The sequence below is a fragment of the Tetrao urogallus genome (genome assembly GCF_951394365.1).
Source record: "Tetrao urogallus genome assembly, chromosome: 5".
NCBI lineage: Eukaryota > Metazoa > Chordata > Aves > Galliformes > Phasianidae > Tetrao > Tetrao urogallus.
In genome coordinates, this window is record NC_136818.1 from 1456874 (window position 1) to 1482540 (window position 25667).

The 25667-nt window shown below is 53.3% G+C and overlaps 3 protein-coding genes across 3 annotated transcripts in view; 1 reads left to right on the top strand and 2 right to left on the bottom strand.

The window, feature by feature from the left end:
* Positions 1-1390: 1390 nt before the first annotated feature.
* On the top strand, positions 1391-2756 carry INSL5 (insulin like 5; the record flags this gene model as incomplete). Its single annotated transcript, XM_079535351.1, has 2 exons — positions 1391-1565; positions 2509-2756. The coding sequence occupies 2 exons, from the start codon at positions 1391-1393 to the stop codon at positions 2754-2756; spliced, it is 423 nt and encodes a 140-aa protein (XP_079391477.1).
* Positions 2757-3891: 1135 nt separating this feature from the next.
* DYNLT5 (dynein light chain Tctex-type family member 5) lies at positions 3892-5803 on the bottom strand (the record flags this gene model as incomplete). The annotated part of the gene is made up of 3 exons (XM_079535456.1): positions 3892-4095; positions 5519-5643; positions 5707-5803. 3 exons carry the CDS (start codon positions 5801-5803, stop codon positions 3892-3894), a joined length of 426 nt encoding a protein of 141 aa, XP_079391582.1.
* A 3834-nt stretch (positions 5804-9637) lies between these two features.
* The window catches only part of SGIP1 (SH3GL interacting endocytic adaptor 1), a gene marked incomplete at both ends in the record, with an annotated part of 32096 nt that continues 16066 nt past the window's right edge, over positions 9638-25667 (bottom strand). The window contains 17 exons of the mRNA XM_079535459.1: positions 9638-9660; positions 9791-9955; positions 10345-10409; positions 10649-10851; positions 11116-11248; positions 11663-11818; positions 11960-12071; positions 15265-15324; positions 17738-17864; positions 18292-18413; positions 21338-21784; positions 23080-23154; positions 23590-23676; positions 24219-24304; positions 24585-24636; positions 24961-24985; positions 25498-25509. Of these exons, the coding sequence (XP_079391585.1) occupies positions 9638-9660; positions 9791-9955; positions 10345-10409; positions 10649-10851; positions 11116-11248; positions 11663-11818; positions 11960-12071; positions 15265-15324; positions 17738-17864; positions 18292-18413; positions 21338-21784; positions 23080-23154; positions 23590-23676; positions 24219-24304; positions 24585-24636; positions 24961-24985; positions 25498-25509 (1950 nt within the window). The remainder of the gene's footprint in view (positions 9661-9790; positions 9956-10344; positions 10410-10648; positions 10852-11115; positions 11249-11662; positions 11819-11959; positions 12072-15264; positions 15325-17737; positions 17865-18291; positions 18414-21337; positions 21785-23079; positions 23155-23589; positions 23677-24218; positions 24305-24584; positions 24637-24960; positions 24986-25497; positions 25510-25667) is intronic.

Sequence of the window (25667 nt, forward strand, 5' to 3'; positions counted from 1 at the left end):
CTCATTAGCCTCACAATAAATGCCCAACGTTTAAACACATCACTGAAGTTACAGATCATTTGGGATGCATTACCACGCATTTTCCCTCTGCATTCTGTGCATTTTACAACCAAACTCCACGCTTACTTTTCCAGGGTGGGCATAAAACGAATCTGTGCGTTTCAAAGACAGACATCCATTCAGGTGAATCACACGTTAATCGCTATTACAAACCTGATCAAAGCATGCTGTGTATTTTTTACCACTGGTTATGACTGTTTACCGATGCTACTGGTAAAAAATGAGCTTTCAAGGCTGTAGCACACCATAACTCGCCCTGCACATCGTGTAAACTAATTAACTGTAACATTACAGGGCTGGAAAAACACTCGTGGTGCTAGGAAGTGCTAAGGATCATACATTTTGCTCTTAAATACGGAATTTCTGACCTCATAATTGCCCAATTTTCTCTTTGAGGCATTTTATTGCAGGATATTTTTTTTTTTATCAGAGTTTACAGCAACAGTAGCCAACAACATCCAGGCAGGGCTGGGCCGCTCCGATAGCACAACTGATCCACTGACCTCGAGTCCCAGAGCTGCTCCACTCAGGCTTTCAGATACTTATCAGTAGGAAAAGGCTGGCAGGATGCTGATCCTTAGCTGTTCTGTGCTTTTCCAGTGCCGTTGCCCCTCTTCTCTGTGTCTTATGAGTAAGGCCCTCTGTCCATAGACAACTACAAAGGAAATAGCTGTAGATGCAAGGTGTGGAACAGCAACAGCATCTCCATATCTTGCTACAGCAAGCTCACTGTGCCCAAAGCCCCACGTGCTCAGCACACAATGCCCTTCTGCCCAGCTCTACCTGCACAGCACAGGGGCTGCCTGGCCCTCAGCCTGCTCTGAAGTACGACACACAGCTGCCAGCAGCACGAGGGGACGCTCAGCAGGAGGACGAAGCAGGGTTGCCCATGGAAGAAGTCAATTCCCATCTTTATTTGGGATCACAGACAGAGCAAGGCCCCACATCACATGGTGGCAACGGGCTGCAAGGGAAGCGCATGGAGATGAAACCCATTACCTACAAAACACGTCATAAACATTTTTGCAGCACGTATGCATTAAGAGCACTGATGTAAGCCCGTTTCCTATAAACATGTTATGCTACAAGTATTCCTACTGTAAAGCAGTTACACAGTCCTAAGATGTCTTTAACACCCAAACAAACCCCCGAGGCACTTCAAACATCACCACAAACACAATTGGTTCTGGCAAACATGAGCTCACCCTGCAGCGAGCTGCTGCCCAGTGGAGCGGATGGGCCACCCCTATAAACAGGAGCTCCCAGCAGCATTCCCCACCTCAGCCCCACACAGCACTCCTTCGCCACCCTTCCAGCCCCAAAACCCAGCATGAAGAGCACGCTGCTGGCCCTGGCTGCGCTCTGCCTGCTGGCTGTGCTGCACAGAGCCGAAGGGGAGGGCAATGCTGTGAAGCTCTGCGGGAGAGACTTTGTCAGAGCCATCGTCTTCACCTGTGGCGGCTCCCGGTGGAAGAGGGATCTGGCTAATTACCAGTACCTGTTTGGTAAGTACTAATTAATGCATGACCTATCACCCCGTTATCAACTAATGCACGGCAGGCTCACCCCAGTGCTGGGTGTGCCTGACTGTGAGGGGGCTCAGGAGGAGCAAAGTAGCAGCAGGTGCTGAGCTGGGAGGTGCATCCCAAGCACAGCTTCACGTATGTGAATGTGTGCTCCGTGTTTCCTCATGGCTTGCCTTCTTAGCTCCACATGCTGTTTTGCTGAATGGAAAAGGTGCCATAAGTCATTGCAAGGAACTGTGAGCTAGGTCCAAGGTTATGGCAGGACAGCCCTGTGCTATGATACGGACGTGTCACACGGAAGCCTTGCTGCAGTTGGCACGTGTTCCACCTCCAGCTCGAGCAGCACACACCTCTTTCCCACTTTAATCCAGAAAATACATGACCAATTTGAGAATATTAGGATTAAGAACATAGAATGTGAGACGTGTAATCTGCAATAACCTTCCCACGCTGTTGTGTACTCAGCTATTGCGTGCACTGCTGGAGATCTGTGCTCTGATTACAATAACTAGAGAAAAGAGAAGATGGATGAGGCAGATGACAGGAGCAGGGGCTTCCCACATTTTCCGTGCAATAACGTCTGCCTGTTTAGACAATACTGTTGTAGCAACAGCTTTCAACAGAAAAACCAATGCCATCAATGCAATGTGCTACCAGAGAGCAGGAAGCACCACTGCTGAATGAAGCCAGATAGCCCCTGTAGCTGTATGAACAACAGGAGTTTGTGCCCAGATATACCACCGTGTATAGAATGCACATCATTAGAAGCACAAGTGAACATCCAGCAGTTTGGGTGCTGGATTTGTTAGCATGCCCGTGTTCCAGGAAACCACCAGCTGTTCTAGTTCCATCCTCTGAGGGACGCAGAGCAGCAGCAGGCTGAGAGGCACGACTTCTAACCGTCAGCTTCTGTTCCACGCAGCAGAGAGCAGCGAGAGCTCCCTGTCCTCGTCCCAGGAGAGCGGCGGTTCCTCGGAGCCCTCCCCATTCGCAGCACAGGGGCTGGGGGCTGCTGATGAGCAGAGCCAGGAGGGCAGAGCCCAGGAGGAGCGTGACGTGAAGCGCAGCAGGAAGGTGGCCGTGCTCAAGAAACGCGAGGTGGCCAAACTGCTCACCACGTCCTGCTGCAGCGTCGGCTGCAGTGAGAGGGACATCAGCCTGCTGTGCTAACGTGCCGCTGCTGCGGAGGTCGGAGGCTGTTGCTTGAAGGTATTAAAACAATCATGACATAAAGCACAGTTCTTGTATTCTTTTATTCTTTATGCGCAGGGGCAAAGGCTGAGTGGTAGGAGCTGCAGTGACAACTCGGGTGGGTTTGTTGCCATTCTACAAAGTATTGCAGTGTTTTAGCATTGCCATTTTAGAAGTGAGTCCTCCCATCTACCTCCTGTCTTTGCACATAAGAAGCTGTAACACAGCAAGCTACTGTGTGCGTTCCACCAAAATCCAAGAGCAGCTTTTGGATCTGGGCATCAACGGTGAGACAGGGGTAGCAACAAGCACCTGCTGGTACCAAAACGAGAACAGCACCGAGCACATGCTCTGTGCAGGGCAGCACAGCAGGGGAGTGCTGCAGCAGGTAACACAGTGACCCCTCTGTCTGCCCTCAAAACACACAGGAGGAGTCATGAGTTATTTTCCATTTACCTGACACCCTGCCCAGTGGGCAGTCAATTTGCAACTGGACAGATGGGAAATATATTTCTGAGCTCAGAGAGATGCATTTCTCCTGTTATCTATGGGGAGGTAGCAGCTGAGAAAGACCATTTCTTTTTTTTTTTTTCACTTCACTCAGACACCTTAAATAAAAGGGGCCAGACATGTCAGATCAGTATAATCCAAACATGATTCATTTAAAGGCACTTGATTTGGAAAACGATGGGACAGCCAGCCATCTCCAAGAAAACTCTCTGCCTTCTGCATGGCCACACAATGGCACCCTGCATGAGCAGGGCAGTGATTGCACGGGGCCAGGGCTGAGTTGCCCCATCGTGTGGATCAGTTCCAAACGCGTTTGTTTTGCCTTCTAAAAACCACTCTGATTTCTTGAGGGATCAGAAGCTCACAGGAAATTCAAGGAGAAAAAGTGTTACAGGGACACCCAGTGCTGAAAGCAGCTAAAGGTGCAAAATTGCATCCTACAGAAAATCACTAACTAGGGAAAGCCCTGGGGAATACAACGATAGCTCAGGGGAACCACGCTTCTGAACAGCTGAATGTTGCCTTGGTCCTTCACTGCTGCTCTCAGCAACAGGAGGACTCAGACTGAAATTCATTTCTCCTGCTGCTGAAAGCTGCGACCTCGCTATTCAAAATAGACAGCATAGACAGTTGCAAGAGCGAACAGTGAAGTGTTTTGGAAGACATAGGATGAAAACGTATCCGTGGTGGGATCCCACAGGCACCTGCTGCCGATCTGCATGCCCTGCCCGTTCAGCTGCCCAATGTGTGTCACCACAACGATTTTGTACCTCGGCAGCACCAGGTCCTTCACCCGAGCTTTGATCACCTGCAGGAGAGAGGCTGTGCTGGGACTCACCCGGTGAGCTGTGCGCAGGGGGTGCTCAGCAACGGGGTGTTCTGGGATGGAAAGTGCCAGCACGGCACTGCTCAGCCCTTGTGACAGTCCTGATGACAAGCATAGAACTGTTTGAGTTGGAAGGGACCCTGAAAGGCCATCTGCTCATGGCAGGGACACCCACAGCTCCACCAGGTGCTCAGAGCCCCATCCCTGACCTTGGGTGTGTGCAGGGCTGGGGCACAACTGCCTCTCTGGGCACCCTGCAGCAGTTCAAACTCATTGGTTTTGAGGCAGTGAGCGTGTGAGAACCTCGTGTGAGAACCAACACTTCCAGTGCTAAGAGCAGACACAGCTCTCTGCTTCACTACAGGAACACAAGGGCAGACATTAAGCAAGAAGACACCGCAGGTGGGCACAGTGTTCTTGATGAGGTCACTTTCCTGTGGGCATTCACACTGACAGGCAGCTCTGCTTGTCCTGCGCTGCCGAGCTCCAGGGCCAAACCAGCTGTAAGGCTGAAGGCTCAGGACAGCAGCACAAAACCACAGAATGTGGAGTACTGTGTGCAGTTCTGGGCTCCTCAGTACAAAACAGACAGGGATATCTTGGAAAGAGACCAGCGGAGGGCCACGAAGATGGTGAGGGGCCTGGAGCATCTCTCCCATGAAGAAAGGCTGAGTGAACTGGGTCTGTTCAGTCTCAAGAAAAGAAGACTGAGAGGGGACCTGATCCAGGTCTATAAATATCTAAGGTGTGGGGGGCAGAATGGCGAGGACGGACTCTTTTCAGTGGTGAGTGGAGACAGGACAAGGGAAAATGGCCGGAAACTGCAGCATAGGAGGTTCTGCACCAATGTGCACAAGAACTTCTTTACAGTGAGGTGACGGAGCACTGGAACAGGCTGCCCAGGGAGGTGGTGGAGTCCTCTTCTCTGCAGATGTTCAAGACCTGCCTGGATGCCGACCTGTGTGACCTGGTGTAGGGAACCTGCTTTGGCAGGGGGGTTGGACTCGATGAGCTCTGGAGGTCCCTTCCAACCCCTACAGTTCTGTGATTCTGTGATCCCAACATGGCTGGGCTGGAAGGGGCCACAAAGCCCCACGTGTGGGCTGGGTGACTCCTCCAGCTGCAGCTGCCCACGGCCGCGGACGGGACACCCGCAGCTCTGGGCACTGCTGGGGCCTCGCTGCCTCTGAGTGTAGAACATCCGCCCCGTCCTTCCAACCCAGGCACGGCGCAGGGGCAGCAGCACCTTCGTCCCACCCGGCGCTCGCACACACACACGGGCCACCGCGCCGCGAACCGGCGACCTCCCGCCCCTCTCCACCAACGTAGGCGGCAAAACACCGCACGGCCGCTCCCGGGGAACCCCGGCCTCCCAGCGGGACCGCGGCCCCACGGCTCAGCGCACCTCGCTGACGGTCGCGGCCATCTCCCGGCACGGCCCCGGCTCGTAGCGCCGCTCCCGCAGGCAGCCCTCCAGCACGGCCTTCAGGATGGCGTCCACCGCCGCCACCGGGAATCGTTCGGGGGGACCTGGAGGGAGGGAACAGTGAGCCGCGACGCCTCCCGCGCCTTCCCCGCCCCGCGGGTCCCTACCCGCAGCGGGATGTGTGCCGGCCCCGCCGCGCTGCTCGGCCCGGGAGGCGCTGGGCCGACGGGAGGAGAGCGGCGAGCAGCCCGCGATGCGCCGCATCCCGACAGCGGCAGAGGGGAGGCGGAGGGGAAACGGAGGGCAGCGCCGCCCAGACACAGCCGGCAGCCGCAGCCCGCCCCTCTGCCACCCCCCGCGGCTCCCCGTCCGTCCCTGCGGCCACGCCGCTCGGTCTTCGTGTTCCGCACGGGGCCGTGCTGGATCCCCGTTGCCTCCAAGGCTCTTCCCAGACCTTGCGTGTATTTGAAGCCGTGGCCCTTGTGTGTACCCACAGCCCCCGCTGGCCCCTAGATGCCCCCATTGCCCCCATGTGCCCCCACAAGCACTGCATGCCCCCACTGCTTCCATGTATCCCCACAAGCACTGCATGCCCCCATTGCCCCCATGTGCCCCCACAAGCACTGCATGCCCCCATTGCCCCCATGTATCCTCACAAGCACTGCATGCCCCCATTGCCCCCATGTGCCCCCACAAGCACTGCATGCCCCCATTGCCCCCATATATCCCCACAAGCACTGCATGCCCCCATTGCTTCCATGTATCCCCACAAGCACTGCATGCCCTCATTGCCCCCATGTATCCCCACAAGCACTGCATGTCCCCGCAGCCCCCACAACTCCCCACAGCCCATTAGATGACCCACAGCCTCCACGGGTCGCTTGGAATAGATGATCTCAGTGGCCTTTCCCAACCTTAATGATTCAATGTCCCCATGGTCCACACAGGTCCCCACATTTCTCTGCGTGCCAACCCCAATTGCAGCCCCATCCCTGAGCTGGGTCACATTGCATGGCCCCAGCAGCAATGCCATTTGGGACACAGAGACATGGCAGCCTGTGATCCTCTTGTTCCCCCCCCCCCCCCCCCCCCCATGATTCTCCTGCCTGTGACATCAAAACACACACAAAGAAAGCTCTGTTTTCTGGGTTCTGTTTATTTTCAAGGGGGGAAAAAGAAATCACATTTAAATTGCAACTTAAGGGGGTGTTTCATGTGGTTCTCATGTATAGGATTAATAAACTTTGTTCTGAAACGTGGGGGTTTATTTGTTGCAATATTATGCGTGGTAAATAATTGCATATTCGAGATTTGGTGGAGTGGATGATGGGGAGAATGGAGGAAAGACATTTATAAAAAACATTATTTACAAAAATGATATCCACGTATCCGTATCCTAATCTATAAGGCAAGTAACATTTAAAATATGTTGTCTCATGATTATCTTCGACAAGTCAATACAACACATTCATATTACCAGTGGTCAAACACAGAGCTTTGCTGCAGTAGTCCGTGTGCAACAAACCTGTACGCCTCTTACAGCTCTTCTCTGAGAACATTGGGTAAGCAGCAAAGTTTTCATCACAGACTAAGCAGTACCTAGGCCATCGGAGACTAAAGGTATAATAGATCCCATTGCACGTCGAGGCAAAAAAGGCCAGCCATTTGTTAACTTATTTAACTTAAATCTTAAAAATAGACCTGTGTATCTTCATCCACAAATATTTATAAACATTTTATACACGAGGGATTTCGTAAAACGATAGAGCTTCTGTCGGGCCGTGCCCTGGGGATCCCAATTGGAGGCTGGGGGTCCCTCTGAGCTCAGCAGCCCCACGTCCCCCTCTGCCCTGATGCCATTCCCATCCCAAATCACCACTCCCTTATGGACACGCACACACCACCAAAGCACCTGGGCATCTTCATCGGCCCCAGAGCACTCTGGATGGAGCTGGAGCTGGGAGAAAGGGGTGGGTTTCAGATACCCCTACATGGGTTATGGGCAGGATTCTAGCACGGCATTCCCACGGTGACCTCCTGCACGTCAAGAGAGAGAAGTCTAACAGAGCAGTAAGGTGCTCCAAGCGCCTGTAAAGCTGCCAGGGCCCAGCTGTTCCTACAGGGCTTTGTCTCTCCTTGCAGTGAAACAGGGCTGAGAACAACTGCAGCCATAGGAGTCCTCAGCTCTACAAGGATTGCTTTCCTTGCCAGTTTGTGAGAGGGAAGAAGAAAAGAGTAATTCTGGTGATGAAATGAAGTCTTTAAGACAGTGATTTTTTTGGTAGGGAATGCGCAATGTAGTGATGTTCATAGAAAGAATCGCTTGAGCTGGAAGGGATCCTCAAAGGCCACCTGGTCCCACTCCCTGCAATGAGCAGAACACCCACAGCCCCACAGGTGCTCAGAGCCCCATCCCTGACCTCGGGTGTCTCCTCAAATGCCATCGATTTCGGTCACAGTATGCTTCAAAATGAAGGTTTGTAAAGAAGCAGAGCTAAGGGATGAGCGCACAGCAGCCCTACAGCAGAACACAGGAGCAGCATTCAATGGGGAAGCAACAGCTAAGAATGAACCCAAACCCTGTGCGAGGCATTGGCAACACCACCATGAGGAGGACCTGACCCACAGCACCCGTTTGGGTCCCAGCAGTGAGCGGCACCGGGAGGAGGGGAGCTGGGCTGAGCTTTGGGTTATTTGGTTTTCCTCTTTTTTTCCTTAAAAAGCATTTAAAATCCCAATGCTAATGTAAACAGCTTGTCTTTCAAATGAAATATAAAGTAAAATATCTATGTTCTGGTCATATTTACACTATAAAATCCCTATTTTCGGGACTATGGCATAGGTGTCCTCTGGAAGCATGAGTTTATAACAATTGTACACAGCATCAACTGATGGGGCAGAAACTTCAGGTTCTGCCCTCTGTCGGGAAGGGGTGGCTCACATCATTGGTACGTATTTCCATTTCAGAGGGGAGCAAATAGCTGGGCAGGGCAGGGCGCTCCATCCAGGAGTGCCGGCGGGTTTGCTTCCAAATCTATGTGGATTTGGGTATAACCGAGTCGTGCTTTCCTCCTGCATTCATACTTTGTATGATCGTGCACACAGAGCGCCCATCCTGCAGCACACATCCCAAACCAGGAGCCATCCCAGAGCTGGAGCAGCTCCAGACATTCCTATTTTCCTTTAGGTTGGGCACGGCTTGCTGTCTTCTCCTTTGCTCCCCATTGAAAGAGCTCTCCACCCCTGCACAGCTCTTGAAGGTTTTCCCATCTCCATGAAACAGCTGCTCCCAGTGCTGCTGCTTTTGGCAGGGTCAGGTTGTGCTGCCTTCATTTCTCAGTATTTCTGTATAGAGATTTCATTTTTCCCTGCCTAATGGGTAAGAAGGAAAAGCACGGGGCTGCACACCCTTACAGCACTTCCTAAACCTGCGGGGCTTTCAGAAAGCAGAGGAAATGAATAGAAGAAGCAAGCAAAGGATGGCGGAAACGCAACCAAAAATCCGGAGCCTGCTTTGGGGACGCATCCCCAAAACTGTGAGCTGTGAGTTCTGCCTGCACAGAAACACTGCTCTGCACGTCAAGCAGCTGAACCTGAAGATGGAGAGCTTTATTCACCGCCATGAGACACGCTGTGGGCAGGAGGGGAGTGAAGGAGCCCCCTCGGTGAGGCACCCCCCATAACAGCTATCTGCACCGAATTTAAATCGTATATATTGACAAAATGTAATCTACCTCTGTAAGCATTGTGCCATTCAACAGTACTACTATTAAATTTATATACCACGGTTTAAATTACATCCATTTCATGAATGGTAAAAGGCTAAAACTCAAGTGTCTAACTTCCAAAATACGGCCTTACTGGAATGAGTACAATTTACAAATACAATAATTACATTTTAAAACCATTAACAATGTTACATCTAGAAGTAAATACTGTAGGACTGGTCAAGACGGTGTTTTCTGAGGAAAAAATCTGAAAGTCATCGACACTTCCAACAGAAATGTCCCAAGTGCAGGATTTAGTTCGTTTTCCTTAAGCTGTAATTAAAACCCGTTCCGCTCACAGTAGTCCTTGGTTATTTTCCATGCGTTTCCTTCAGTTATCGGCCAAGTATTTACCTGGGAACGGGACCAGACATCAACCAGGCTCCTCCACCCACCGCCTCCATCCCCATGCAGCGCCCCCAGAGACCCCCACAAATGGGAAACAGCCCCGAGGGGTGGCATTTCAGGAGAGGTTGGCACCTACCTGCCGCGAACCTCTTCTTGATGAGCGAGAAGCGGTAGCCGGCACCGACGAGCTCGATGTCACAGCTGGAGAGCGTGCTGCCCTCGCTGGTGAACTGCACGGCCAGGGGGGCTGGGGAGCTGGGCCCCTCTGCCAGCTGGAAGCGGGCTAGCAGCGAGCCCACGCCTGCAGGAGAGCAGCGTTAGAGCCAGCACTCCCACTGCGCTTCCACCCCGTCCTTCTGCAACACCAGCTCCGGTTGGCAAAGCAGTCCTGCTGACGCCCTGCGTTTTCCAGGCTCTTTGCTCCCTAATCACAAATAGCATCCTCTCCCTGCAAGCACCCGCAATTTGTGGGTGCCCCATCCCATTCAAGGCCAGGTTGGATGGGGCCCTGGGCAGCCTGGGCTGCTATTAATTGTGGAGGTTGGTGGCCCTGCCTGTGACGAGCAGCTTAGAGATTCATCATCCTTGAGGTCTTTTCCAACCCGGGCCATCCTGTGACTCTGTGTGCAGACAAACCCAGCGCCTGCTCAAAGTACCCAGCACCACAAGCACGCGTGTTCACAGCATTACCTCCATTCTCCGACTTCTGAGAGATATCAGGGATCTTCCACAATATCCTCTGCTGCTCTGCGTTCCTGCAAACACACCAGGAAGAGCATTTCTGTAGGAAGCAGGGTGCTACACGGACCCCATCCAAACATTGCCGAAAGCATGTGCTCAGGGCAGCCCACGCTCTAGATCTTTAATTTTGGGAATGTGGCTTTGGGTTGGACCCAAGCAAGAAAACATCACTTGGGGTTGAAGAGTTGGGTCGCCCACCCCATCTTGTGTAAGAGCCAGTGCTGGGTTGGGTGCTGGATTCAGTGATCCCTACCAGACAGCGGGTGGGAGCACAGCCTGCAGCTTGGTTACTCCTCCATCAACGGGGACGAGGAACTGGACGTTGTTTAGAGCTACCGGTGTGGTCATTGCCTCTGTATTGTATTTGTAGTCGATGCGGAGGTCAGTGCTTGCAGGTTCACACCGCCAGCTCACTGCAAGGTTTAATGGAGTAGACTGAATACCCTGGGCAGATACCTTCCAAAATGACAGAAAAAACATTTAGTTTCCGTAGGGGTGAAGGGAGAAATCCCATTTTACAGACTCAGTCATTGCAATGCGTTTTAGAGGGGACAACACCTCACATTCACATAGAAGGTTCATGCTGGGCCCCCACTTGAGTGCCGTACCCCAGCACATCATGCCCCCACCTCCTCTGCGCTATGGAAACCCCACCTCCTGCACACCATATCACCTACAGCACACGTTTGTGACAGAATTCAACCTGACAAAACGCCATACCTGGTACTTGAGCATATCCACATTGTAATAGGTTGCTTGTGGTTTCTGCTCCGATACCTTCTTGAGGTGCGTCATCAGGTTTGGCATGTTGACCCAGAACTCCTTCGTGCTGCCATCACTCTGCGTGCTGTCACTGCCAGCAGTGACATAGAAACAGAAGATCACTCAGGTTGGAACAGACCTCTGAGATCCTCAATCCAACCCCAGCCCACCCCCCATCCCCACTGCCCACGTCCCTCAGTGCCAAATCCTCACGGCTCTGAACACCCCCAGGGATGCTGACCCCCCCACAGGAGCTTCCCATGGGCTCTTCCATTTTACAAGCAGGATCTGAACTGAACAGAGCGGGTAGAAAATGAGCAAAACCCACTGTGTGCTGCTTGGCAAAGGGGCTGATCTCGAAGGAAGTGCTCCAGCAATATTTAGGGGCTGAGAATTTCCTTCTCAAAACTTGCCCAGACCCCAAGGCAGGTGGTTTTGCAAGCAGCCTGCCCTTGTAAAGAGCTGTCTGGCCTGGCTGGCAGCACGGGTGTGAGTAGGGGCTCACCAGCAGAGGAGCTGGGGGTTTGGCAGGACGTGCTCCAGCCGGTTGTAGTTGAGCACACGGAAGGTGAGCACTGCCGGAGAGGGGTTGTTGGCAAAGTGTCGGGTAATGCCTGCCGGGAAGGACAGCACCATCTCCCCCGTGATCTTCACGATGCACCTGCAGCGCCGAGCACAGAGACCCAGGGGGAGGAAAGGGAGGGCTCAAAATGCAGCACAGGATGGACGGCGTGGTGAAAGCCCCCCCCATTCCCACCCCAGGCTCCCACACCCGTGCCCAGACCCCACGGCCGGCACCTACTTGCTGGGGTCGGCTCCCTTGAAGTAAGCATTGACGGTCTCAGTGAAGGCAGCAGCGACGGGCAGGGTGTCCTGTGCCCCCATGGTGAGCGGGCTGGGGCCCCGTGATGACCCTACAACAGAGCAGAGCCTCTGCTAGTCAGCTGCAAGATGGGGACCTGCACCCACCCCAGGGTGTACCCTGCTAGAGCCCAGCATGTGGCTTTGTGGGCAAAGGGTGAAAAGAAGAGAACCCCAAGGCTTTGTCTTAGGCTTGAAAATTATTTTGAAGTGATTCTTTTCCCCTTAAAAGACAAGCAAGGAAATGAGCAGAGGAGCCTCGCCACGAGCATGGGGCACCAAGCCCTGCATGGGGATGGTTTGTGCAGATTTAGGTTTGCAGCCCCCAGCAGAGGCAGGGCAGTTTGGTGTCCCCTCTGCACTGAGCAGGATGCTCAACTCCTTACCCTGCAGCTCAGTGCGGATTCAAAGGGGCTGCACGAGGCCTGCCCACGGCTCTCCATGCACACTTGTAATACATGTAATACTGCTGCTTCCCTGCACAGCTCATGTATGACTCCAAGGGCTGCAAATCCACCAAGGGCTGCATTATGCCATGGTTAAGGCTGTGAAGCAGTAGCGATCTGGCCACATACATGACTGCTTGCAGCCTAGCCGTGGTGTACTGCAGCAAGAGGAGGACAGCAGCAGTGCAAGGGGAAGTCTGAAACCCTGAGGCATGCTGGAAATCCCCCAGCGCTCAGGGCAGAGCAATTGAGAGCAACCAGCATGCAACGTGCCTGCTGGTGCCTCACCACCAGCCCCAGGCAAGCTCTGTACCTGAGGAGAAATGTGCCCAGCGCAGGTCCTGTGGGCTCTGAGCCTCTGGGGACCAGGAAATGTCCCCAGGAGGTGGCCAGGAGCAGTGCTGCCTACAAACCACTGCCCCGCAGGCTCCAGCATGCCCACATTCTCCACAATGCACTGTTTTGTAATGTTGTACATCAAGTTCAACGCTAAGGTCATTCTGTCCCGAAAATGCATAACAAGTGATGGCAAAGGGTGAAATGCACTGTTCAGGAATGATTTCGCTTTGAGCATGCAAGCGCATGCAAGCTGCCAGCCCGAGCTGCTGCATGGGAAGGCAGCAGTGAGCAATGCCATGCAGCAAGGTTGCTGCCAGCTCGTGCTGCCCTGCGAGCAAGCCCATCTCCCCTCCGCCGTCCTGCTGCCGGTGCCTGTGCTTGCTGGCTGAGGTCCTGGCTGGTAGCTCAGCCTCGTGGCATTGCAGCTTTCCTGCAGTGGGATGTGAGCGTGGGACGTTGGGATTTGGATGGTCTCACGGGAAATCTGTCAGCGAGACTACACCTTGAGTTCTGAGAGACTCACTGTAATGGCAGAGCGTCAACACGTGAAAACACAGCTGCTCCCCCCCAGCAGCACAGGAGAGCCTTCCCCAAGGCTGGGATTTTCCTTTTGGAGCCCTAACGCAGCTCAGCAGGGCATCATCAATGAACACAGCCACACGTCTCCCCCTGGCCATACGCGTGAGGAGCCCAAGGAAGATGCATGGGCTCAGCCTGGATAACGACGCTGTGCCAGCGGCGCACAGTGCACCCCGAGCTCTGCCGCAGCAGGATTTTCTGAGCCACTGAGATCACCCAGACAGCACTGGGTTCCCCAAAGGTTTCCCGCTGCCATCACTCACCCCATAAACCTGGGTTTGTGCTGAACGTGCTCACCCCAGGCCCAGGCGCAGAAGAAGGACAAAAATCCTTTGGACGCAACCGGCACCCACAGCTCTCACACCCTCCACTTCTCCCCATGAACCCCCGCACTATTCTAATAAATCCAGAGAGTAATCAGCTTTCTTCCACAAAAACACTTTGACTTAGAATCGCGGGATCAAGGTTGGAAAAGGCTCCTCTGCTCCCCGGGCTGCTTGTCCCAGTGCCTGACCGCTCCTTTCGGAGAAGGAAGACTGATTTAAGTACGTGCTATGGGGCCAATGAGTTTTTAGCCCTTGCTTCTGGAGTCATTTTTGGATGCATTTCATTGTGGCCAAGGAATGTGACAATGCAGGAGATCAGCATCCACCCAGCAGGGCTTCGGAGCCCACTGGGTTCATTTGCTGTTATCCATTGGGAGCAGGGCGGGTTTCCCATCGCAGTGCTGTCACACACAGGGGTGGTTTGCCTGACTGCTGCCTGAATGATGGTGCAGAATAGAGGGGAAGGAGCGAAGCCGTCTGAGCACAGTCCAAACATCACCAGTACAGAAAAATTACCCCACGGTACGCAAATACTCTGCCCAGAGCCAAAAAGAAACAACAGCAGTAAAAGGAACCCCAACCAGAAACACTGCCACAGTGATCCGCAGAACTTCAGATCCAACAGCCAAAAAGATCGGATGATCATTACAAAGCCAAACCACACCAATCCCCCAGCGTGTTCACAGGGCTGTTGGGCCCAATCCAGTGAGGAGGAGAGAAGACAGGAACCCAGCTCAGGGAAATAGCAAGACCCAAATGAGCACTGGAAGGAAGGGGCCAGCAGCTGCCCCGATGGAAAAGGCAAAGAGGAGAAGAAGAAGCAGCACTTCCCCTCACCAACACTGACCACTGCCCAGTGCTGGCATCACCCTCACCAAAAGCACTTTGCTCAAGCAGCTGAGCAGCCCAGTCTGGCTCTGCACACCCTGTTGTGGGACCAGGATTCGTGGGAATGCAAGAGCCATGGGGATCCTGGAGCAATGGGGAACCTGGAACCATGCAGCCACGTCCCCGGCAGCCCCAGCTGCAGAATGTTCATTCCCTTGCGCTGGGTGGCAGGGCAAGAAAGCTCAAAGGTGACAGAATCAATTTGATGAATCAGAAAAAAATCATAATAAAAAAATTTCTGAGTGTTTCTAAGCACCTGGTTTTGCTCAGGACTTGCCTGCTGAAGCCCTGCCCTGCAGGTAGCAAGAAGGATAACTGTAGGGGATGGCTTTACCTGGCTGGGTCTCTGCATGTGCAATGCCTATGGTTTCCCAGGGGTGCCACAAGCCCAGAGTGACAGTCCTATTCCTGGCAGCACCGGTGCTTTTGGAGCAATTCCATGGCATTCAGCCCAGGTACTGAGATATTTCCTTTTTTTTTTTTTTTTTTCTTTTCTTCTTCTTTTTTTTTTTTAAAGTAAACCAACAGGGAAACAGCTCACTGATGAATAGCATCAACCCAACCAAAGCAGCCATAGCACCTGGCACAGCACCGGGCCGCAGCATCGGGGAGCCCGGGGCAGCGAGCGAGCGGGGAGCGAGCGGCAGCTGAGCCTGCGCACTACTTACCTTCGAAAGTCAAATAAAACTTTCCTCTGTCAAACCAAACGAGGGAAGGCTGTTCATTCTCTGTATGGCCAGGAGGTGAAGCGGGATGGGGAAGGTTCAGGAGAGGGAGAGAGAAGGACATAGAGTGAGTCACAGAGCAGGACATCCGTCTCGCTATGGGGCGGGGAGCGCAGCAAGCCAAGAGCGTGCGGGGCGGGAGCGGGCTCTGAAACTCAGGGTTTGCTTGGAGAACAAAGCAGGAAGCAAAGCTATGGAAGCCCAATGGAAGGGAATCTCTGCCCACTTGGAAAGGATTTCTCTTGTTGCCTATGGATGGAGAGGACTGGGTGCCTTAGACCGTGCCGACACCGCATCCCATGGGGATCATGATGGGCATGACCAGGGCAGTGCGTGCGGCCGGACTGCAGCACGGCGATGTGAATCTCAGGGCACACAACTCCACGTGGACACACACACATGGTGCAGCAGACGCCCGACTGGAACTGTCACCAGTCAGCTGCATTCACACTACCCCAAAACTGCTGGAGAAGAAGCAGCGCCTGAAACCAATGCTGCTAAATTGATGGGTTTGGGGGAGAACGGCATCCTGAGCTGCTGAACAAACCCTTTCCTTTGGAACGTGCGAGGTGATGGCATGTCACCCCTCGGTGCTTTTTGTCACCAGGGCCACTTTCAGGCCACATTTCCCCAAAGTGCAGACGTGGGCACTTTGTCATAGGGCATCCTCTTCCGACAACATGAATGGGAGAAACGCAAAGAAGAGAGTAATAAAGAAAAACAACGAGAAAACAAGTCCCAAGTGAAATCAAGCAGCATGATCTATCAACAAAAACAGAAGGAGAAGAATTTTAACGAGAAAAATAATTGCACGCTCACTGGCACAAACACAACAGCTTCTTTCTTCGTATTAAGTGACCGCACATGCAACCAGGATGGAAGCACACCAGCACAGCATGAAGGACACGCAAGAAAACCACCACTCCCACCACCCTTGGATGAGCTCTGATGGACTTGGCTGCTCTGGGGGCATCGTGGTGGAGGTGAACATCCCCAGGGCACCATCAGACCCTACAGTGAGAGCACTGTCTGCTCTGACGAGGGGCTGCAGCCCTTGGGGCAAGGGGAGCATCGTGGTGATGCCTACCCCTGCCCGGGGCTTGGGGCTGGGATGGACACAGCGAGCAAAGACTGAGTCACTGCAAAACATCATGAAGAAGCTTCATTCATTAAATTATATGGGAAAGGGAAATATGTATATGTAAAAATGAGCACTTAGAGGAGATACTTCAAGCTCATCCCAGGGGGAACTCCACACAAGGGCAGGGCTGCTGGCAATGAGCACAGCCCAAACTTCATACCAACTCTCCTGCTGGCCTCCACCAGCTCCCTTACTCAGTTGTCTTCCATCAAAGCCTCCACGAGTTTGCAGCAGCATGCTGTGCTGGAGCTGAAGAGATACACCCACGACACCTCCAGGGTGAAGCCCCAGTGGGATGGAGATGTGGGCGGGAGGCAGTGCTGCCATTCCCAGTGTCCTCATATTGGGAGATCCCATGGAATGCCTCACACCATTGCCAAGCACACAGACACAAACAAATCTGTGTTGCTTTTCCAGACACTTCTTTCTCTAGCAATCTTCTCCTGCTCCTGTGGCAAGGGTCCCAGCTGCTGCCAGCCTGTGGCACAGCAGTGTCATGGGACATTCCCGCTGAGCGCACCGGCACATCATCAGAACAGGACAACCAACAGGAAAAGCCACGGAAAGAAAAGGGAGAAGGGTGTGATCCTGGTCGAAATGGAGCTGCAGGAAGCGAGGGTGCAGGCAAGGTGACAGGGACGGAGGCACAAGGGGAGGCAGCACCCCCAGAGCACAGACCTCAGAGCTGACAGCCAGACATGGAGTATCTGCAGGTGCCCCATGCCACCCCATGGGTTGAGCAAGAAACGTGTTTCTGAGGATGTTTCCTCCAGAAGCAGCACCTTGTTATGATTGAAGATGTGTGAAGCAAAGGGATTCGAAGAGCCTTTGCCAAGACTCCATTTCCCACTCCCACTTTAAGGGGAAATGCATATTTCAGACATTTGAAGAGATTGAGCAGTTGTTGCTTCCTGGATCCCAGAACCTGGCTTCCAGCCCCCCTCCCCTCCAGGGTATGAGCATCCCCCACAAAAAGCTGCTTTGGACCAACCTTATAAACCACAAGCGTGTTCCGTGTTGCTTTGCACTTAGTGATAACCTCTACCTCCCCCAAGCACGTATTTTCTATAACTGCTGGAGAAAGCCTCCATGACAACAACACCTTGAGGACCCTCCACACCCAGCTCCTGTCCCTTTTTGCATTCGAAAACCTGATTACAATGAATGAGCTTGAACCCAAAGACCGAGCTAGCAAACCAAAAGGGGCTGGGCGCTCTCTCAAGGCCTTTTGGAGGAAGGAAAGGTGAAAGAAAAGCAGTGCCGTAGGATTTTTACCAACTGTGGGAGTGGTGGCTGCGCTCAGGGAATTGGTGGAAGATATGGAAGAAGTACTTTCAGCACGGGCTAAAGGTGCTATCGGAGGAGGACTGGATGAGTGAATAGGAGGGCTAAAAGGCCTGGACTGGAGAAAAACATAAAATAACACAAGGTTAAAGAAAATACACACAGAACATTTGTATTAAACAAACAGAAGCTATTGCTGAAGATGTCACCGTGGTGCACCCCCTCCCACTGACAGCCTGGGGCCCCCGTGGGGAGGGTTGTGTTTAGTGCAAGCAGCATCAGCAGGCATTGCCTTGATGCTCCCATCCCCACTTCCTGTGCTGCTTCACATCCCAGTGGCCCAGGTTTCATGCCGGGCACCGTATCCCTTTTGGCACAGGAATAACATTCCACCCTCTCTATACCCACTAACCCCAGGCAGACCCCAACTCCTGCACCCCCCAGGGATGCAGCTCACTGCTGTTCTCCCACACGATTTATTTCTGCACATAAATAGCAACAAAAAGTGCAAGCAGCTCCTGCAAATGCAAGCATGCTGCACCTACCAGGTCTGCGACGGAGGGCTTGCCAGGGGGCAGCTTGGGTCGGGATGGGGGCCGTGGTGGTGGGGGTGGTGGGGTGCTGCAGGCAGCCAGTGGTGTGCCAGGGCGAGCTGGGGACGAGGAGCCTGCAATAGAGATGGGGCATCAGCAGCACATCAGCACACAGGCACTGCTCCCAGGAGCCGATGGGGAGGAGACAGGATGTTCCCGCATCAATTCCCCCATGATGGTTGCTCCAGAGCAGCAGCTTTGCACAGCTGAGCATACCGTGATTGCTGCAGTACTTGTGGGGGTGACCCCAGTACCCAGAGTCTGGCACCTTTACCCAAGCAGGAGAAAATGATGAACTGGGAATGAAATCTCCACCTGCAACAGCTTTTGTTGTGCCAAGAGCTGTAGGGAAAGGGCACTTCTTCCCCTCCATCCTGACGGTTTGTGTCGGCAAGAGAAGAGATTTGGACTCTTCTTCCTGAGTGTCCATCCTCCATTTGTCTTGGTACAGCTCTCGTTGGGCTTCTGCAGCTCCCAGGGCAGTGCATGGGGCCATCGTGGGGTCAGTCCCAGCCATGGGAAGAGGAGAGGCCAAGGCAGGGATGTGGCTTTGTCCCAGCGAAGAAGAACAAGGGTGGGAAGGGCGGAAAAGCAGATCTGCTGGGAGCACTGCCAACAGCCCAGCTCTCTGGGAGAGCTTCCATGAAGAAGATGGTGAGGCTTTCATGGTCACTCTGGTCATTGGCAGCTGTGGCCATGCTGACTTTTTTTGCCTCCAGACAGAAATTTTAAGAGATGCTTAAGAGAAAACCCAGTGGCTCTCTTTGTTCCACGGATAACCTTCCTCCCAAGGTAAGTTTGTTGATATCAGCACTGTGCAATGATCACAGACCACTGCTGGCCAACAGAAGTGGACCTGCAGCACGGCGATGCTGCCCCAGTATCGCAGCACCCACCTACCCAGTGTTGGTTAGCAGCACCACAGACTGCAGGAGCACACTCTGGTTTGGAGCAGCACTCTCTGCTTGAGCAGACAGTAAGATAATGCTTTTAGATTTGTATTTCCCCACTTAGAAGGAAAACAGCTCACTGAGCTTTTTGAATGTGAGCTCACAGTAAGAAAACATTGAAACAAAGCCTACAGAGCTTGGACCCATGTAATGAGTGCTAAGATGAGATGTAGGTTTGTTTAAAGAGCATAAGCCCCAGCCACTCACCCCAGCATCTGAAAATTAAGCTCTTCTTATTTAGAAGCTTAATTTGGGTGCCAAAGGTTGATTCCCCCCCCGTCTCACTTCCAAAGCCAAACCAGAACTATGCAAAGGTAATCCAGCAGCACTCAATGTCATGTGATGGATCCACACATGCATTTGATCCAGAAGCAGTGTCCCACCAGTTGGCCAAAGGCCTTCCAGGTGCCAGATTTAACTCAGAGACGTTCGTTCCTCCCCTTGTAAGGTCGCTCTGCAGCAAGAACCATCAGGAGTGCACCATGACCCCACAGGAACCTGCTCACACTCTGATTCCCTCGCCAGCCATGGTGGAACCAGACCCCCATGGAACACCAAGGCAAGAACATGTCAGGGTCCCCAGCACCCCAATGGTGGACCAGAGTTGTGTACAGCAACCCAAACCTCACAATGAGAGAGAACAGAGGAGCAGGAAGAGAGATGGAGCAACAATCAACTGCCACTAGATGTGGCTGTGTAAAGGTTTGTACTATTTTTGTGTGCATGTTTCAACATTTGGCACGTTTACAGCTTGCTTTCCCACCTTGGACTGGTTAGGAATAACAGCCAGCAGTCTGCAAAGCACGCAGAAGGTAATAAGTAAGAGATGAGAATGCTCTGAACAGGGAGCCTGACTGCAGGCAGCTCACACCAAGAGGAATTTCTCCACCTGCCCCACCATCACACCCCATCCTCAGCTCAGTCAGTGCAGCTCAGCCATCATGGTGGCAGGAAGTAATTAATGTAGAAACTCAATGGTCCCACGGTGACCTCCTGGAGGCGCTCCAGCTCTGAGTGGTGCACTGGGATAGGAGCTGCAACCCCCAGAGTCCCCATCCCACCCCACCAACCCCCAGAACCTCATGAGAGCAGCACAACAAAGTCACAGCACTGCCACAGAGCCAAGCTGCACTCACAGGAAAAGCAAAGCACCACGGAGACCAAAGCTCCTCCAACCACACACGGAGCAGGGGGTCCTACCCGCTCTCCCACCCCATCCAAAGTGTCATTACAGTGATTGGGACCAATTCCAACCCATTGCTCTTGATGTAAAGCTGGTAACGGCAGTGGGACACAGGTCGATCCTGGATTAGGTCTCCATGCAGGATGGCAGCTGGTGAGGATGTTCCAGGAGTTGGGCTCAGTGATTCTTATGGGTTTCTTCCAACTCAGGATATTATATGGCTTTATGAGTGGCACAAGTCCTGGTGCAGGGCCCTGCTTCTGCCCTGACACAACACAAGAAGGCTGCAGCTTTTCAAGCTCAGAGATCTGGTGTAAACTGACCTCTCAGAGCTTGCTTGCCCCAGTAGACACACATTTATAATTGAGCAGGTGAAGCCAGGCAGGCAGCACACATCGGGCAAAGCTATCGGGTTTTGTCCCTCTAAAACACACATTCTGAAAGCCATTTCTCAAAACCCAGCTGTGGCTGCCTGCTGCCAAAACCAGGGCAGGGCAGACAGGGACTGCATTCACCCACTCACCTACTGAGGTCCCAACAGCCCCATGGCAATGGTGCGAGACAAGCAGACTGAAAAAGCTGCACGATTATTCGCCAAGGTGACGGTTTACCTGAAGTATTTGTGCCTCTGTTCACTCTGAAGCCTACAGATGACACAGCTGCAAACATAGCCCCCCTCTTCCCAGTGACGTTGGGTATACACACAAAGCAGAGGTGGGAAGGGTTGATGGAACACCTCAGCTTTGGGAAGGAAGGCTTAGGGAAGGCTTTCAGACCCATCTGACACCAGACACAGCGGGGAGCAGGGATGAGGACGACACGGAGGCCGAGGGCAGGGGAAGCAGAGCGGGGCAGCAGGACGTACCGCTGGGGCTTCCTGCTCCGCTGCTGGCACCCGGCCCGGGGGATGACACGACTGTACGGTAGGTGGGCGGCGGAGGGGGCGGCGGGGTGGCTCTTTGTCCCGGCCCAAATTCCTTGGGTGAGGCGACCGCTGGCTCCGCGTTCTCCTCTTTTGCGTAGGGCTGCTCCAAAACCTTCTTCTGCAGCTCGTCCAGGCGCAGTGGGGAGGGTAGGGCACGGGGCGGCTCAGCCCCCGGGCTGCCCATTGCCACCGGGGGGGATGCTGCTGGCTCCCGGGGCCTCGGCACCGCCGTCGTGTTTTCCGGGGATGGATCGGAAAAATTGACCCACTTGTTTTCCGTGTGAGCAGCCACAGACTTGGGGGATAGCACGGGGCCAAAAATGCTGTCCAAGTCATTGATTGATGGTGGTTTGTCACTTTTGGCCTCCGTGGCTGGCTGGTCACCTCCTGCGGTCAAAGCAGTGGGTTTAAGCTTAGCATTAAGAGGCCTGCGGTGGCGCGGGGCTCGGCGCCAGCTGCTTTCTAGAGGGATGCTCAAAGCACGTTGCCAAGCACGTGGCTCATCGGCTGCTGGGGGACATCATTCCCAAAGCACACTTGGTTGAAATACATACACTGCACAGGAGAGCATGCAGCCGCCCAGCCCCACGGGTTGCCTCATACAAGGCCCTCCTTTCCACGCACCATTTACAGCTGGCACACAGCCTTCATTATGTCACGGCTAAATAGCATCATTATCATCACCAGGAATTATTAGTTAGCTATTAGACTCGCACAGTAAGCACAGCAAACTGAAGCTCTCTTACACACTCCTCTCATATATATATTTATACACACATAAATATAAATATATACATTTACACATGCTGGTTTGACGCTCCCACTGGCGAAGAGCATGCAGTACAGGACAGCACACAGGGTGTATGTATTTCAGCTGCAGCCGGCAGCAGATGAAGCTCTGGCGGCTCTCTGCTTGCTCTCTGAGCTGCCACCACCACCACACATCGCTGTTAATGTCTGACAACACCTGGCTGCAAGGCTCCATCACACACCCCAGCACAGCGCAATGCCCACACTCCTGTCCCAGCTCAGTTTGCTGCTTTGCTCACTGTTTGCAGCTCAGGGACATGGAGCGAGGCTGCATTTTGCACACATGCTGTGCAGGAGTATGTCTGACCTCACACAGCACAGCCTGGAGGAGCAGAAACTGCAATCTCTTCCTATAAGCAGCACCATCTATTGCATGCTTATAAAGCACTGGATTTACTCCAGCTGCATGCCAATGCCTCACTCAGCTTTCCTTCACTCACGGTGCAGCATACATGCCTCTCCCTGCTCACAACCTGGGTGGGCACAGCGGGCAGGAACAGCCCAAGCCCACTGTTCTGTAGGCCCAGAAGCAGAGTGGGAGAGAGGCAGGAGAGCTATTTATTGCCAGTGCAGAGCAGGATTTAAGGCTGGCTTTATATTTTGCTCCCAGAAGTGACTGACACCAGCAGCATGGGGAGAAGAGAGCAGCAACCGAGCCAGAGCAACACCAGCTCAGGACCGGCAACGTCTTTGCAGCATCGCCCTGAACGCGACATCTGCTGAAAAAACACGGACGCAACACAGGACACACAGGGACCAAATTCACATCTGAAACGCAGCCGTTGCATGGGATGCCCTGGGGGAGCCAACCCCGTGGGTCCGGATCCGGCCGCACTACGTCACGTGCGAGGAGCTGTGCGCCTGGCCTTTACCTGGTGCCACTGTCAGGGGTGATGCAGTGCGGGGCGGCGTGGCCGGGACGTTCTTGGGAGGCAGTGGTGGTGGAGCTGCGAGGGAAAGAGAGGAGAGCATAGAATGATTCGGGTTGGAAAAGACCTCTAAGCTCCCCGGCCCACCCTTCTATGCCCACATCCCTCAGTGCCACATTCCCACAGCTCTGGAACACCCCCAGGGATGGGGATCCCCAACCTCCGGGCAGCTGTGCAGTGCTGAGCGCTCTCTGGGAGAAGAGATTTCTCCCAGTATCCAACCTGACCCTCCCTTGGCTCAGTGTGCTATGGGGACCAGCTCTATGCCCAGCTGAATGCAGGGCACTCAAGGAAGGTGGGAGAAAATGATCTCCATGAATGGTTTGCACTGCTTTCCTATTGCTCCCTCTGCACAGCACTGGGCTGTTCTCCCAACACTATCTAGAGCCAGCAGCAACAACAGAAGGTTTGGGTTCATGTATGTATACACGTGTTTGTTTTTTGTCAACTTACTTCCAATTGGAAAAGGTCTCTGCAGCTTTGGGGACTCAGTGCTGTTGGGCTGGAAGGAGCCCCAGATCTCAGGCTGGTCCAGAGGAGCTGGGAAAAGAAAGCAAATTAATACAAGTGCAATGGAGATGATAAAGCTTTTTTCCTGCAAATAGCAGAAGTAGCAGTTAAGGTGTGCTCATCTAAAGCTTGCAAGGAGAGGAAACTAAACACTGATGGCAACCCCTCACTAATTAAAGGCATTTATTTCCCCTGTAATGTTAGATAACTACAGGGCTGCCTGCTTTTTAAGCAGGACGTGCAATTAATTTGACACTCATGATGCTTGACAAATAAAACAATGCCAATTTATGTCTTTGGAGGCTTATTGCATTAAGTGAAACATTGAATTAATTACTGAAATCCTCTGGAATTTGAGGATACACAGAAAATAACCCAGGTATTAAACAAATAAACCCAACTGCATTTATGCAGATGGGGAACAAAAACCCAACAACTCCTCTATATCACATTTAAGCATCTCACACTGCTTTTCTTAGGCTATACGTGCAGAGCCACACGTAGGGACAGCTTTGCTCCAAGATTTAAGCAGAGCTGTTCTTTATGAGGGATGGGTGCAGACCCCAACACACCGTCCAGCTTCTGCTCCTCAAATGCTGACTCCAGCGGGGGCCCAAAGAGCGGTGCCAGTGTGGCTGGGTCCTCCAGGGGCTTCCTGCTGTGGGACAGAGGCACACAACATTCACAATGTGCTGTGAGAAGCTGTGCTTGAGCACAAACCTGTACTTGCAGGGAGCTGGTGTGGTTTAGACTCTCGGCATGCACGTAATTGTGTGCTAAGGTGCTTCAAGTCGCATCTGGATGACAACCTAATGGCAGCCATAGTGGAGAGCCCTACTGATGGACTCCACGGAGCTCTGAGGCCTTTGTGCTGGCTGATGCCCAAGTGAGTTTTTGCAGATGTATGGTGTGTATTCACATGTACCCCCCAGACTGACCTGCTGGGCTCAGGCGTGGGTGTGGAGCGCCGGGGCCGTGCGATCTCCTCACCTGTGCAAGGTCAGACAGAGCAAAGTTAGAGCTGTGCCCCCAACCCCACATCGCCCCCCACATCCCATCCTAAGCCCACTATAGAGGTGCAGGCAGAGAAAAGCCTGGGCTTAATTCAGCTCTTGTCTCTACAGTAGATGGCTGTGCTTCTGCTACAGGGCACCCCAGGGACGTCCATATGGCCTTCCTTAAGGGGACACTTGGGTGCCATCATTTCTGCCACAGCAAACCTGCCCTCCCCCTCCCCCCCCTTCCTTTTATTAAATTAATTTTAAAGGCCGCCACCGCCAAGCTGTCTGCACTAATTACTTAGGACATACTTACTGGATAAATTCCTCTTAATCATCCCCTGGAATTACAAACACAGGAGGTCAGCGGGGTGTGCAGGGACACAGGCACGTCGCGATCAGAACCCGCAGCAGCAGCACAGCACACAGGGCAGAAATTGGCTGAGAGTTACTGTGCGTGGCTGAGAGATGCCCACCCACACGTATGTGCTAGGAAATCGGGTGTGCTCCCAGCAGGCAGGGAGCAGACAGAGCCTAGCAAGAAGACTTTGTGCCCCATAAACCCATCACCTGGCAGCTCCGGGTTCGCAGCTGCCTTGGCACACAGCTGACAGCTGTCACTCCAACCCAATGGGCACCCATTGGAGGCAGCATGAAAACAAAATCCTCACCTCTGATGGGCTGGGGACTGATCTATGCCAAATAATGCATGGTCAGCAACCTAAAGCCCCGCTCTCGCCACACAACATGCAGTAAAAGCCCCCTCATGTCCCCCTCCAGAGCATTGCAACATCACTGCTTGCACAAACGCATGGCCAAAGGCAGCAAGGAAGGATGCAAGGAAGGAGCTTACCGGGCTGCGCCGCTGTGGTCAGCGAGAAGGGAGAGAGAACAGACACCTGGTCAGAGAGGGATGCGTCAGCACCAGTGTGGCACCGTGCCTGAACTGGCATCCCAGGGACAGGGAGCATCCCTGCTTGGGAAATCAGGCTTGGGACCCTTGGGATGCTCTTCCCCCAGCTT